General features: G+C 46.2%; 1 protein-coding gene across 1 annotated transcript in view; it reads left to right on the top strand.

Moving 5' to 3' along the window:
- Nucleotides 1-10461: 10461 nt before the first annotated feature.
- Nucleotides 10462-15490, top strand: part of EGFR (epidermal growth factor receptor) — a 183636-nt gene continuing 178607 nt past the window's right edge. Inside the window, exon 1 of the mRNA XM_053554032.1 lies at nucleotides 10462-10826. Coding sequence (XP_053410007.1) covers nucleotides 10736-10826 — 91 coding nt within the window. The 5' untranslated portion in view covers nucleotides 10462-10735. The remainder of the gene's footprint in view (nucleotides 10827-15490) is intronic.

Below are 15490 nucleotides of genomic sequence, written 5' to 3'. Positions count from 1 at the left end.
CAGGTGGACACATACACCACACACATGGGCAGGTGGACACACACACATTTTTTGTATACAATCATTAATTGATAAGCACAAGTGAATAGCGCTATGAGAAACATATTAGTGTTGGTATCCTGATATAACGATTTATTTTCCTTTGGGTAGATACCCAGTAGTGGGATTGCTAGATGGAATGATAGGTATATTTTTAGTTCTTCATAAATCTCTACACTACTTTTCATAGAGGTTGCAGTAATTTACATTTCCACCAGTAGTGTGCAAGTGTTCCATTTTCTCCTCATCCTTACCATCACCTATTATTTTTTAACTTTTATTAATAGCCATCAGAACAGAGAAACCAGAGATGATACAATACTTATATTTCCATCTGATCTTTGACACAGCAAACAAAAGCATACAAGGGAGAAAAGAATCCCTATTCAATAAATGGTGCTAGGGAAACTGGCTAGCCATAGCCACATCTCTCGCCACTCACAAAAATTAATTTGTGCTAGATAAAAGACTTAAACCCAAGGCAGGAAACTGTAAGAAGTCTAGAAGAAAATGTTGGAAAATCTCGTATAGATATCAGCCTAGGCATAAAATTTATGAAGAAGACACAAAAAGAAATCATAGCAACAAGAAAAATAAATAAGTGGTACCTGATCGAATTTAAAAGTTTCTACATACCTAAGGACACGATAGAGTAAATAGACAACCTACAGAAGATATCTGGAGGCCATACATCTGATAAAGGGCTAATAACCAGCATCTGCAAAGAACTCAAGCAAATCAGTAAGAAAAAAATCAGACAACCCCATTAAAAAGAGGGCAAAAAACATGAACAGACACTTCTCAAAGGAAGATAGTCTAATGGCCAACAAACATGAAAAACATGCTCAATATCACTAATCATCAGGGAAATGCAAATCAAACCCACAATCACCCAACTCCAGTGATAATAACTCTTATCAGAAAGTCCCCAAACAACAAGGGCTGGCATGGATACAGAGAGAGAGGCACAGGTGCACAGGTTGGTGGCACTGCAAGCCAGCACAACCTCTGTGGAAAGCAACATGGAGATATCTTGAGAACTAATAGTAGATCTACCATTTGATCCAGCAATCCCACTACTAGGTATTTACCCAAAGAAACACAGACATTTTATAAAAAAGACACTTGACCTCAAATGTTTAAGCAGCCCAATTCGCAAAGGCACAGGTGTAGAAACAACTCAAGTGCCCATCAATACATAAGTGGATTAATAAAATATGGTTCATAAATACCATGAAGTACTACTCAGCCATAAAAAATGGTAATCTAGGTGGCGCCCCTAGCTCAGTGAGTAGGGCACCAGCCACATATGCCTAGGCTTGTGGATTTGACCAGGCCAGCTAGACAATGACAACTGCAACAACAACAAAAATAACCAGGCGTTGTGGCGGGCACCTGTAGTCCCAGCAGCTTGGAAGGCTGAGGCAAAAAAATCACTGAAACCCAAGAGTTTGAGGTTGCTGTGAGCTGTGATGCCACAGCACTCTACCAAGAGTGACATAGTGAGGCTCTGTCTCAAAAAAAAAAAAAAAATGGTAATCTAGTATCTTTTCTAACAACTTGAATAGAACCGGAGACCATTCTTCTAAGCGAAGTATTGCAAGAATGGAAAAACAAACTCCACGTGTATTCAGTACTAAATTGGAACTAGTTGATCAACACTTATGTGCACAAATGGAAATAAAGCCAAGGGGGATCAAGTAGCTGGGAGGCAGAGGAGGTAAATTCACTCCTAACTGGTACAAGGCACACTTTCTGGGTGAAGGGCATGTTTATATTTTAATTTTTTATTCAAAAAAAATTTTTATTTTTTTATTTTTATTTTCTTAGAGACAGAGTCTCACTTTGTCACCCTCAGTAGAGTGCCGTGGCGTCACACAGTTCACAGCAACCTCCAGCTCTTGGGCTTAGGTGATTCTCTTGCCTCAGCCTCCCAAGTAGCTAGGATCACAGGTTATTCAAAAAATTTTTAAAAACTTTATCAAAATTAATATGAGGGTACGATATTTAGGTTATATTGTTCTCACTTCCAGTGTAAAGTTCCATTTGTAGACGAGCCCCTCACCCAGGGGGTGTGTTACACACCCTCACAGTGTGCACATTTGGTGAGACCCACCATGCCCTCCCACCTTTCTATAATTTTGCACATCACATTTTAAGATGTACAAAAGCAAATTATGTAACCAAATTGTGTATACCTCTGCAATAGCCTGAAATTAAAATAAAATTTAATAGAATTAAAGAGAATTAATGGCTATTCTGACTGGAGTAATATGGCATCTTGTCCTGGTTTTAATTTGCATTTCTCTGATAATTAGTCATCTTTTTCATATTTTTTTGGCCATTTGTATGTCTTTTTCGAGAAAGGCATACAAATATATTCATGTCCTTTGCATACTTTTTAATGGCCTTATTTATTTTTTTCTTCTTCAATTATTTGAGTCCCTTACAGATCTGGACATAAGTCTTTTGTTAGATGCATGTTTTTGAATATTTTCCCCATTCTGTAGGTTGTCAGTTTACTCCGTGATGTAAATACATTTGCTGTGCCTTTTAGTTTAATTAAGTATTCATTTGTTTTTTGTTGTTGTTGCATTTGCTTTGGGTTCTTAGTCGTAAATTCTTTGCCTAGGCAACTATTCAATAGAGTATTCCTTGGTCACAATTTTTATCATGGATGAGTATAGGATTTTTTTCAAATGCTTTTTCTGCGTCTACTGATATGATTGTGTGATTTTTCTTTAGCTTGTTGATGTGATGGACTACTTTAATTGATTTTCAAATATTGAACTAGCCTTGCATATCTGGGACACATTGTCCTTGTTAATTGCATTTATTTTGTTAATATTTATTTCATTCGATTTGGTAATATTTTTGAGGATTTTTATATCTATGTTTATGAGAAGTATTGATCTACAGTTTTCTTTTCCTATAATGTCTTTGGTTTTGCTACTAAGGTAATGCTGGCTTCATAGAATGAATTATGGAGTTTTCTCCTCAATTCTAACAGATTGGTATAATTTCTTTCTTAAATGGTAGTTACATTGACCAGTGATCTCATCTGGGCCTGATGCTTTCTGTTGTGGAAGGGTATTAATTTATTGATTTAATTTATTTAATAATCCTAATCAAATTTCCTGTTTCTTCTTGTGTTATTTTAGTAGAGTGTATGTTTCAAAGAATTGGTTTATTTCATCCAGGTTTTCAAATGTGTGGGTATAGTTGCTTATGATATTCCTTTGTTATCCTTTTAATGTTCATGAAATTTCTTTTCTTTTTTTTTTTTAAGACAGAGTCTCATTATGTCGCCCTCGGTAGAGTGCTGTGGCATCACAGCTCACAGCAACCTCAAACTCTTGGGCTTAAGCGATTCTCTTGCTTCAGCCTCCCAAGTAGCTGGAACTACAGGTGCCTGCCACAATGCCCGGCTATTTTTTGATTGTAGTTGTCATTGTTGTTTAGCTGGCTGGGGCCAGGCCCTAACCCCCCAGCCTTGGTGTATATGGCTGGTGCCCTACTCACTGAGCTATAGGCACTGAGCCAAGTTTATTCTTTTAAATTTGCTAAACTGGGCTTTACAATGTGGCATGTCTTGATAAACTGTACACCTTATGTGAGCATTAGAAAAATGTTGCCTGGAGTGTTATATTCAGTTAACTGATGGTGCCGCTGAGTTCATCTATTCTGAACTCCTTACTGACTGTCTGGTTGCTGTATCTGTCCATTTCTGACAGATTTGTGTTAAAGTCTCCAATTATAATAGTATTCCTCCTCATAGTTCTCTCGAGTTTTGCCTCATGTATTTTTACAGTCTTTTTTTTTGACACAGAGCCTCAAGCTGTCACCCTGGGTAGAATGCCATAACATCACAGCTCACAGCAACCTCCAACTCCTGGGCTCAAGCGATTCTCTTGCCTCTGCCTCCCAAGTAGCTGGGACTACAGGTGTCCGCCACAACGCCTGGCTATTTTTTGGTTGCAGCCGTCTTTGTTATTTGGTGGGCCCAGGCTGGATTCAAACCTGTCAGCTCAGGTGTATGTGGCTGGCGCCTTAGCTGCTTGAGCCACGGGCACTGAGCCTTTTTACAGTCTTTTAGTAGGCACTTCCATGTTAAAGATTATTACGTTTTCTTGGAGTATTGACCCCTTTGTCATTATTTGATGTTAGTCTTTGTCCTTGATAAGTTTCCTTGCTCAGAAGTCTACTCTTTCTAAAGTTAAAATAGGTACTTCTGATTGATTTTGATTAGTGTTATCATGGCATATCTTTCTCAATTCCTTTACTTTTAATTTGTAAATGGGTTTCCTACAGACAAAACCAGGGGCCTTATTTTTTGATCTACTCTAACACTCTCCGTCTTTTAACTGGTATATACCTTAATCTGTTTGGGCTCCTATACCAAAATGCCAATACCTTACAAATAACAGCAATTTATCTCTCACAGTCTGGAGGCTGAGAAATCTCAGGCCGTAATATTGGCAGATTTAGTGCCTGGAATCTGGTGAATGTCACTATGGTCACCTTCAAAGTTCTCCCCTTGGCCATCTGGTGACCTCAGCTATATTCAGCCAGGAGATATGTAGCACCTTTTCTAGGATGAGTTTCAGAACTTAATTGTCAGAGCTTGTATGATGACAGCTCTGACAGTCATTCCAGAAAAAGAGTTCCAAAATTGCTTTGAAGGGTGGCATTGGTGCATAGCTTCTTCCCAGGGGGAGCACTTTGAAGGTGACTGTAGTGATATTCATCAATGAGGTATGTAGCACTTTTTCTAGGACGAGTTTGCAAACTTAATTGTCAGACCCCCTCTTTGTGTGTGTATGACTGAAAACATTATTGCTACTGTTAATTCGAATAAACTGTTATCTGTTAGATCAAAATAGGAAAAATAAAATTTTTACTTTACCTTCACTCTATCATTCCATGACATTCTTCCTTTCCGAATTTAGTCTGACCTACATAATTTTCTTGTCTCCAAAGAACTGTTAACATTTCTTGCAAGGCAGATCTACTGGCAACAAATTTCCTCAATTTTTGTTTGAGAAACTATTTATTTCAAGTTACTTCTCCTTCACTTTTGAAGGATAATTTTTCAGTGTACGGAAGTCTAGGATGGTAGACTTTTTCCTCTCAACACTTGAAATACATTACTGTACTCTCTTTTTGTTTCAATGGTTTCTGAGGACAAGTTAGATGAAATTCTTACCTTCTTCCTACCTACCTTCTTTACAGATCCTCTATGAGTAAAGTGACTTTTCATCCTTTAACTTCATTCAAGAATTTTCTGTTATCTTTGATTAATAAAATTTCAACGTCAAATGTTTGGGTATAGTTTTGCGGTTTTTTTTTTTTTTAATCCTTCTTAATGTCCTCTGAGCTTCCTCCACCTGTGCTCTTCCATCTGACATTAGTTGGGGGAATTTGCAGAACTGTTGCTTTGAACATTGTTTCTGTCTCTTCTCCCTATGCCATTCCCCTTAGGAATAGTCATCTCGCAATTCTCAAATATTGCGCTCCAATTTTCTTTTGTGTCTTTTTTTCCCTTTCCTTTTCATTTTTGGCAGTTTTTATTTGGGTATCTTCATGCTCTTGGATTCCTTCCTCAGGCATGACCATCCGAGCTGCTCACCAGCACCTCAAAAATATCCTTCATCCCTGCTACAGCATTTTGATCTCTAGTTTTCTAAAACTCTTACAACTTTCATGTCTCTGCTCACATTGTCTGATCCTGCACGCTGTCTACTTTCCCCATTAAAACATTTAGCGTGTTAGTGATCATTTTTTACCTTATCTGATAAGGTCTTAATCCATTTTTGTTGCTGTAACAGGATACCACAGGCTGGGCAAAAACTAAGTTTGTTTAGCACCAAGTTCTGGAGGCTGGGAATGCCGAAGGCATGTTGCAGGCATCTGGGGGAGTCTTGTTCGTTCCTTAGGACACAGGGGGAGCATTCCATGCTGGAAGGTCAAGAGGAAGAGGCTCACTTTGTGACAAGTGCATTTCTGTGGCAACAGCAGCAAAGTGTTCACGAAGACAGAGGGCTGAAATTTCCAACAGGTGAACTTTTGGAGGACACGTCCAGACCATAGCAGTTAATTTTAACATTCTCGCCCTATCTGACTCTGGTTCTGATGCTTGCTCCCTTTGTGCAAACTATGTCTTTTGCCTTTTAACATCCTTTGTGATTTTTTGTTGAGAGGTGGCCATGGTGTCCTGGGTAACTGAATCTACAGTCGTTAGTGAGTCGCAGGGGAGGGGGCACTACGTGGTCCTGTAATAAGCCACAGTCTTTTGGGGAGCCTGGACTGTGAGCTCACCTGTGTATCTCAGCCCCACTGCCACAGTCCTGGGCAGCCTGAGGGGGATGGGCTGTATGTTTCTCTTGCTCCAGGTGGGTGCTCATAAAACCCCAGCAGGCTAAGGCCGCTGATAAAATAGTGTCTCCTTATGGGAGGCCTTGTTAAGAATGGAAGGCTCTGGGCTATTTCATAATGGTTCCTCCGTTCCTCCCCCTACCAGAAGCATGATGAGCTTTTTCTTCAGTATTCACTGCGAGGACCTGGCAGAGCTCCTGAGGTGAAACTCCCAAAAGTGTGTTGCCCAGAAGTTTTTAACCCAGACTTGCCCACACTGAGCCAGGCAGCTTCTCAGGGCCAGCACAGGCTTTCCTGCCTCAGGGCTCCGCCAGCAGCTGTGCACCTGTCCCTCAGCCTGTCTCTCCCATGGTGCTCCATGACCCCACTTCTCTGACAGATATAAGAAGACTTGCTGACTTTTCAGTTTGTGGAGCTTTTTACGTGTTGCTAGAATGGAGTGGCAACCCTGTGTTCTAAAGCGACATATAACCCTCAACTCTGGAGATGATGAAGCACAGAAATGACGCAGCAGAAGCTGTTCAACATACTATCCTGGAAGAAAAGCTGCTTCTCCCATACTCTGCAAGAGATGGGTCTCAACTCAGAGTTACAAGCAATTGCCTTGACTCAAAGGGAAGGAATGTTTTCCAAAACCATGAAAACCTGCCCCAGGAGTGCCTCTGATCCTCAGCAGCAGCCACAATGAGGTCAGTGGCCCTCACTTTATAGAAATATGTGATGCATGTTCATAGTACAAGGACAAACAGCTGAAAGGTAAGTCTCCCTCTAGCCCCGGCCCCCACTGCCTAGTTCTCCTCCCCAGAGGCAAGGCTGTGACCTGATTTTTATGTCTCTTTAAATATCCGTCTCTATATCCTTAGGAGAGATGTTAGGTGGACATGTATTTAAATGAAAACTTACTTCAGAAGTGTATGTTTTTCCCAAACTTTAGGATTGGAAGAGTCTGTTTTGGTCCTTCATTCATGACCTTCGTTAGTACTTACTGCTCCTGCATAAAAATCTTTCTTAAGGTGAAGTCTCTGTTTCCATTATGAAATAGTTCATTCCACTTTTAGATAGCTCCACTATCTTACCAAAGATATTTTTTGAAATTCTAAAATCTGCCACTCTGGTGTCTTCCTCATCAATCTTTGCTTTGCCCTCTAAGGCCAGAGAAGACAAGTGGTCAAATGCCTTTCAACTAAGCTAGAACTTAGACTATTTAAAGCCCTCATATCTCCCCCTGCCCAATGACCTATTTCCCCTCCCCTTCCCCAGAATGTGTGGTTCTAGGGAATTTGGAGAATTCTATGTTCCTTCTACAAAAGACTAAACTCTGATTTAATATACTCAGAAATGTTTTCTAAGAGGATAACTCACTGGAGGAAAGAAAAGTTTCTCATTGGTAGTTAACAAAGGGAATTATCAGTCTGTGTCATGAAAATTGAAGACTCTTATGACATTTGTCATGGGAAATACTAGCATCTCAGTGTGTGCTCTCACTTGGAGGCCTTCCTGAGACATTTTTGGCTAAGCAGAAATTTTGATATTACTTGCTCTAACAAATATGTAAGATAATATGAAATAGAATTTAATGTCACCCTTCATCTCAGATTTAGAAGAGTTGTAGTATGAGAGAAATAAAAGCATGACTGTTAGTTACCTGGGTTCAAAGCCAACCTCTCATACTAGCCAGTTGCTTTGGGACTTCAGCAAGGTTATTTAATCTCTCAAGTCACAGCAGCACCTGGCTGTAAGATGCAGGCAACAGTGCTAGCTAGCTCACAGGTGCCAGGGAAACCAAGGTCTGAGTGGCAGCCTGGGCTGCTGCTGTCATTCCTTAGGTGGTGGTGGTTGTGCAGGGCCCCAGCCTCTGCCCGAGGTCTGGGGGTGTCTGGGGATCACTCTGCACAGATGCCTTCCTCTCTGGCACACGATCTGCAGGCGAACCCTCAGCTCTCTGAGGAGGAACTCAAGCCTGCCAGCTCAGTCTTGCAGCTGTTTATTTAACAAGTGACACAGTTATTGGGAAGTGCAGGTACCAGGGAAGGACTACAAAATCCACCTGAGTGTCTGCTTCTGTGTCAAAAGCTTAGAGGAGAAACCTTACAGGTGCCCCGGTAGGTCCAGCAAACCTATCCTGCCCCATCTCCTGGATTCTATCCTAGTACTGGGCTGAGCTGTCTGAGAGTCTCATTGCTTCCTCTAGTAATTGTTTCCAGAGCTGCTCCCTGAGACGCTGTCAGATCACTGAAGGGCGCTCTAACCAGCACCACCAGGAGGGCTGCTGCACCCTGGCACTAACAGTGAGAGCTGCGAATTCCTCATACCCTGTCTTCTTTTGGGGGGATTGGTTGGAAAAATTCCTGTGCCATCTCAAAAATCAGTTGAAGCTGACACTGATTTGTATTATGACTTGTGCCACTGGTCATATTGGCTTGACTGAAAATACAGTTTAGAGGCAGAAGTGTGGCTCTTGTTAGTAATTGCACAGGACTTCAGGGTACTCCTGTGTTCACTTTACCTTCCTCTGATTTTTGTTTTCTGCATTTGCTTTTCTTTACAATCCATGTTAGGTCCTTGTAGGGACTGTGGGGAGGAAACCAGACCTGTGGCCTGAGGAACTTTCACAGCCTTCTTCATCCCGGAGCTAAATTAAGTCCAAAGCATCAGTGGTTGCCCTGATTTGTTAAAATAAAGGAACAAATTATTTATTCAGATTAACAGGTGCCCTGGTGAAAGCTCCACCATTTAGGCTGTAGCCCGCAGCCACCCTGCTGCAGGGGAAGGAAAGAGATGCAGGTCCCCCTCTGCTCTGGCAGAGCCCCAGCACGGGGAAGAGGGCCGCTAACTTCAGGCTTGGAGAGGTGAGGTCAGAGTTGGATCAGGCCTACAGGGGTAACTTGGTGAGTCCTGTCAGAGGAGGGGATCTGATTGAAAAATGGGGCCAGGGGACATTTTTACTGTGGAAGAAGGAATAGTGGGGATGGTAAGGAATTTAGCTGAACTTCCCGCAGCTCAAAGCAGTTTACTTTTTTTTTTTTGTAGAGACAGAGTTTCACTTTATGGCCCTAGGTAGAGTGCCATGGCATCGCATAGCTCACAGCAACCTCCAACTCCTGGGCTTAAGCGATTCTCTTGCCTCAGCCTCCCAAGTAGCTGGGACTACAGGCGCCTGCCACAACACCCGGCTATTTTTTTGTTGTAGTTCTGCCGGGCTGGGTTTGAACCCACCACCCTCAGTATATGGGGGGGCCGGCACCTTACCGACTGAGCCACAGGTGCCACCCCCAAAGTAGTTTACTTTCTTTTGGCCAGATCCTTCCTGGACTTCCCCGGCATTTCTCCTGCTTAATTTACCCGGACAGTGGGACACAGCCTCTCTAAAAGCGTCTCCACTGTTGTTCGTGTGCTTTATTCTAAGCGCTTCACATTTGCAAAATACTTTGCCTCACACATTTGCTTTCAAAGTACCCAGGCTGGTTGCAACGAACTGTCTCGTGCCAGGAGCTGGGTGCCCTCAACCAGGTGATGTCGAGGTGCTTGACAGGCCCGAAAGGACCCACCTCCGACGCCTGACACGGCTGCCCCCGAGGACAGCGTCTGCCACCAGGCCAGCCTCTGGTCCCCATTGAATCCTGGGGCGCTGCCCCCGCGCTGGGGACCAGAATAAAGGAGCAGCTTCCCCAACAGTGCCATTACCCAACGCTGGCTCTGGGGTTCAGCCAATCTGTCCAGAGCTTCACAGGTTCACCCCGTAAAACAAAAGAAGGGAAGCGGAGAAAAGGGGACCCCGACAGAGGGCCAGAGAGGCAACCTCGCAAGTCCGCGGGAACTGCGGCCTGAGCTCAAGTGCAGGGAACGCCCCACTCGGAAAGTGACTTGTAAGGTCACCGGTCCCCTCCCGCACGCCGCCCCTTCCAGCCCGGGCGCTGCACCCCACCTCCGGGTTGCTGCCTGCCTCGGTCCTCCGGCCGGTTCTCCTCCTGGCATTCTCCTCCTCCTCAGCTCCTCCCGACCCCTCCTCCTCCGCCTGGTCCCTCCTCCTCCCGCCCAGCCTCCCCGCGCCCGCCCCGCGCGAGCGAGACGTCTGGGCTGCCCCCGGCGCAGCGCGGCAGCAGCGGCCTCCACCCCGGCACGGTGTGCGCGCCTGCGGCCAGGGCGGTCCGAGTGCCCAGCGAGCCCCGGCGGCCGCCGCCTCCCTGACCGGACGACAGGCCACCTCGGTGGCGTCCGCCCGAGTCTCCGCCTCGCTGCGCTGCCGCCGCCACCGCGCACGGCCGCCTCACTCCGTCCAGGATTAACTGGGAGAGCCCGAGCGAGCTCCGCGCGGGCAGCGATGCGACTCTTCGGGACGGCGGGAGCCGCGCCTCTGCTGCTGCTGCTGGCTACACTAGTCCAGGCGAGTCGGGCTCTGGAGGAAAAGAAAGGTAAGGGCGTGCCGTCCCCCCGGAACGCGTCCGCGCCCCGCGCCCGGCGCACCGGCTCGGCTCCCGCGCCCCCGCCTCTCCTTTCCTGTTTCCTTGAGTATCAGCCGCGCGTCTGGCCGGGCCGTGGGAGGGACTAGACGTTTCGTTTCTGGGCTGGGCGAGCCAACGGCGGCCGGAGGAAGGGAGACGCAGGCGGCGGGGTTGCGGGAGAGCCTAGGTGGGGACCGCCACCCGCCGGCAACTGCGATCTCGCGCCCCGGGCAGCTCCCAACTTTCTTTCCTCACTTCGCTGCCCTCACGCACCCGACTGGCGTCCGTGGGTGAAAACTAGGTGCGGGGCGGGCGTCGCGCGGCTCGCTCTCCGGCACGTGCTCCCAGACTGTCACCGGAGAGGCGAGGCCAGGTCGGGGGCGCGCACCCTGGGGGCGGACGCGTCTTAGCCGCCGAGGCCACTTGAGTTAGGGAGGCTGAGGAAGGACCCGCGGGAATCCATCCACCCCTAGGGCCTCCTACCCTCCCACCCCTCCCGTGTGTGGCTGACCCCGCGCGCTGGCCAGCGTGGGTCCCTGCCCCGCTCGCAGGTCCCTGCAAGCCCTTTTCCAGGGTGTGGAGTCTCAGCCCAGACCTAGGAAGCTGGGAGAACTCGTCTCTGTCGCTACCTTCCCACAGGCGGCTACCGGGAAGGGCTGGTGCTGCTGGTGGTTAGTTTCCTATCTGGCAAACCCGGGGTGGGGTCCGACCCGCCCGCTGGGTGCAGACCCGGTGGCTCGCCCCGCGCGCGGTGTTCCTTCCCGGCCTGGAACCGAGGCTCACTTCCTCGCGGGCGCCCCCGCCTGAAGCGGGGCGTCTCCTTAGATGGCTGCCTTCGGGGCTCCCTGAGGCTCGCTGCCCACCTGCAGCCCGGGCTGTCGCCGGCCCCTGCGGTGGAACAGCTGGATTCTTGTCCTGAATTCCCCAGGAGCGGAGCTCCAGGCGGGCCATTGCCTTGGTTGTTCAAAACAGGGTTCACAGCAAACTTCTCAAAATTCCGATCGTCGCTTTTGGATGTTTCTTTTTGTTTTTTTTGAAGAATTTGACTTAGGGCCAACCAAAATATTCAACTAAAAAAAAAAAAAATGGATCGAGGTCCGTGGTTCACGTATGCCAAACGTCCAGAGGGAGCTCGATCGCGCCTGGCTTCGTGACTGCCGCCCACAAACCCCTTGACCGAGAGACGTGCCTCAGAAGGTTTAATTGCACAATTTCAAAACCAAGCGGCCCAGGCTTGGAGAGTCAGGTCCGCACTTGCCGCTCGAGTCACTGGTTTAGGGAGCTGGGGTTGGGGCTGAGCTCGCCGCTGGGGGAGGGGAAGGGCATAGAACAGTGGTTCCCAAACGTTGCAGCACGTTGGAATCACCTGGAATTAAGAAAAATCAAACCAAAACCGAGTCTGGCTTCCACCCTCAGACGCCCTAATTTAACTGGACTTGGGCGTTGGGACTTTGAGAAGCTCCCCAGGTATTCTGTTGGGCAGTCAGGTTTGGGAATCCCTGCCACAGCAAGGGAAGATTGGTTAAGTCTCCGGAAAGATTACCTGCCAATGTAAAGAGCTCTTTTGGAACAGTGGAGTTTTAACAGTCTTGCAAAATATAGGAAAGAGGGGGAAAGGCAGGGGGTGCTCTCATAACTGAAGGAGCCCATGGAAAGCTTTCCTCCCCTCCCCTTAGCCTGCAGGACGCCCCCTCCTCCTGCCTGGTGTACCCAGGAGATGGGGCCTTCCAGGACACAGCTGGCAGGGTCCCCACATCACAGGCATGTCTGTCGCTGCTGAAGAGACCCCTTTCCTTATCTCAAATTAAGCTTGTGGAGGCCTCCAAAGCACTTCAGAATCGTCCCCCCCCCCACGTGTGATGTCACCCCTTTAAACACCACCGTTAGAGGTTGGAGATGTATTGTTGAGAAAAATATAAATGCCCCTTAATTTTTTTGTTTGTTCCATATTCACTCAAAAAAGAATGTTCCTAATGAAACAGTGAAAGTAGGTGAACGAATACTGTTCTGTTAGAGTAACATAGAAAAACTAAACTTTAAGTGGCAAATTATTAAAACAGAAGATGGAGTCTTTCTACAAGTCCTTAAAGCCCATGTCAGTCAAATTCAAGGCTTTGTTCAAGATTTGTTCATTTTAGTGAGGGTTTTGTTCAGTTCTAGGTAACTTTGTTACTTAACTGTTCTTAGAGCCAAGTACTGACAAACATCTTTTTAAGTGTCCTTTTAATCCTCACAGCAACCATGTTAGGTGGGTACTCTCATTATACATGGGGACATTGCGGTACAGAGAAGTAAAGTGACTCTCACAGCTAGTAAGAGGCAAAACCAGAATTCAAACTCAAATCTCTGGCTCCAGATCCCTCCCTCAAACTCCAAACTCCACTGCCTTGAGTTCTGGTACCAGGAAGCCTGGTCAGGTGTGTGTGACTGTCTAAGGAGAGGGGCTCACTGAACTGGGCGCCTTGTCTGAAGCTTGCAGCTAATGCCTGCGGTTCAGCTGTCTGCGTTCTGCTCAGGGTTCCTCAGTGCTGGCTCTGGTCACCAAGCCAAACAGTGCATGTGGAGGCAGCTTGAGGGATGTTGAGCAAGCCCTTTGCTCCTGAAAGTGGAGAGGAGCAGAGTGGCCCTGGAAGAGGTCCAGGGTGCACTCCAGGGGGTGTGGGTGTTCTCAGCCCAGGGAGCTCTGAGAAAGAGCCTTCCCACTCACCTCTGAAGACATTCCCACTGGAAGGTGCAAGCTGTATTAAAGCAGGGAGTTTAGCGGTTTCCAAAGTGAAGAAGCACCACCCTCCTTCTCTAAGGAGATCAGATCTAGAAGGCCCAGGCCTCGGCCAGCAGCCAGGGGTCTTTCTTCTCATTCTAGCCCAGGATGGAGGGTGTACAAGCCACCTTTTGAATCCTCATTTCTGAATTCAGTGAACATTTATTGAGTGCATAGAATGTGCAAGTCAAAAGAGGGGGTGAGTCTTCCTGGCTTCTACTGTTGCCTCCAGAAATGTGATTCTTTAAGCCAGGGGTCCTCAAACTTTTTAAACAGTTGGCCAGTTCACTGTCCCTAAGACCGTTGGAGGGCCAGACTATAGTTAAAAATAAAAAAGAAACTGAACAAATTCCTATGCACACTGCACATATCTTATTTTGAAGTAAAAAAACAAAACGGGAACAAATACAATCACACTGCCTCATGTGGCCCGCAGGCCGTAGTTTGAGGACCCCTGCTTTAAGCCACTAATTAAGTACTAGTAAGTTGCTTTTTCAATCTGGAAGGCCCTGGGGTCCGTATGTGTCAGATGTGCCCACCCTGGTGTAGCACGGGCACACGGAAACCGGGGACAGCTCCAGCAGGCTTTTCATGTCTGTTCTGACTTTACATATTTAGTTTTATACTTCATAATTTTTCTGAAACTTATTCTGAACTTTAAAGAAACCAACTGACAAAGTCCATTGTACTGCCTAATTATACTTGGCCCATGTGATGGCACTAACATGTTTTAAAATGTTTTTAGAGGTAGTGTCAGTAAAGAGGAAGGATTCCACCCTGTTTGGAAAGAAAGTATTCTTTGTTTTTTCTTTGATCTAAGCTCCAGGACTAGCAGCTAGTGTCATGAAACTTTTTTGACAGGAATGACAAACCACTCTAATATTAAAGACAATTGACTGTTACTATTTAGTGGAAGGTGGCCCAGTCCTGAAACAGGGCTGGGATCAGAATGGTGGGAATGCCCAGCCCACTGAAGCACTCACTTGCCAAATGCCATGGCCCTTGCAGTGTGACTCAGTGTGCAAATGGTGTGTGTATGTGTGTGTGATGTGCGTGTACGCACGTGTGTGCCTGTGTGTGTGTGTGTGTGTGCACATATGCTTTTTGACTTGGTAAGTTCAATAATAATGGGCTGATACGTGATTGGATTTTACCAAGAGGGGTATGTTTTGAAAAAGTTCAGTTTTAGAATATGTTTCATTCATATGTTGTTTCCCCTTTGAATAAATACAATTTTAAAAACTAGATTCTGTTCCTGTGGTCCATTCCATTTTTATTTTCTTCTGTCACCTATGGACATTGGAAATTATGATAAGAAACATTTTTAGTCTCAACTAATTATGACTGTTTTATTCACTGACACACGGAGAATTGTTCGTGACGACCTTCCCTGATTGGACATCATAGCATTTCTCCACCCTGCCTTTTAATTTTCTTCTTAAGTGCTTGAATTTTCCAGGACAACTCTAGTGGTTGGCTCTTGGGATAACATCTCAGGATTGTGTCTCATCGGGCCCGTGGGCCTTGGCTGGCTACTTTGATTTTGGGCAAGGATCCAGACTTTGAGCCTTATTCAAATTACTGGTTTGTCTGTAATGTTCACTTTTCCACAGTTGTTTGGTAAAGCTTTCTTCCTACACATTTAGAGAGAGACACTCAATCCAGTTGTTCGGAAAGTTCCCTGAGCTGGCTGGATGTGGGAAGGGTAGCTGGGGCCAGTGAGAAGTGGGGGCGTGTTTGCTAAGCCCTGGAAGGTGTTGGGTTTGACGTTGTGGTCCCTGAAGGCACTGGGATTTAGTATGAAATGCCTGGCCCACTGACAGAGCATCTGAGCTGCATATGCTTAGAATCCATTTCACTCCTACAGGTTTCA

This window comes from Nycticebus coucang, chromosome 11, assembly GCF_027406575.1.
Source record: "Nycticebus coucang isolate mNycCou1 chromosome 11, mNycCou1.pri, whole genome shotgun sequence".
Lineage (NCBI taxonomy): Eukaryota > Metazoa > Chordata > Mammalia > Primates > Lorisidae > Nycticebus > Nycticebus coucang.
Note: the sequence above shows the minus strand (reverse complement) of the source record. Positions and strands in the feature narration are given on the sequence as shown.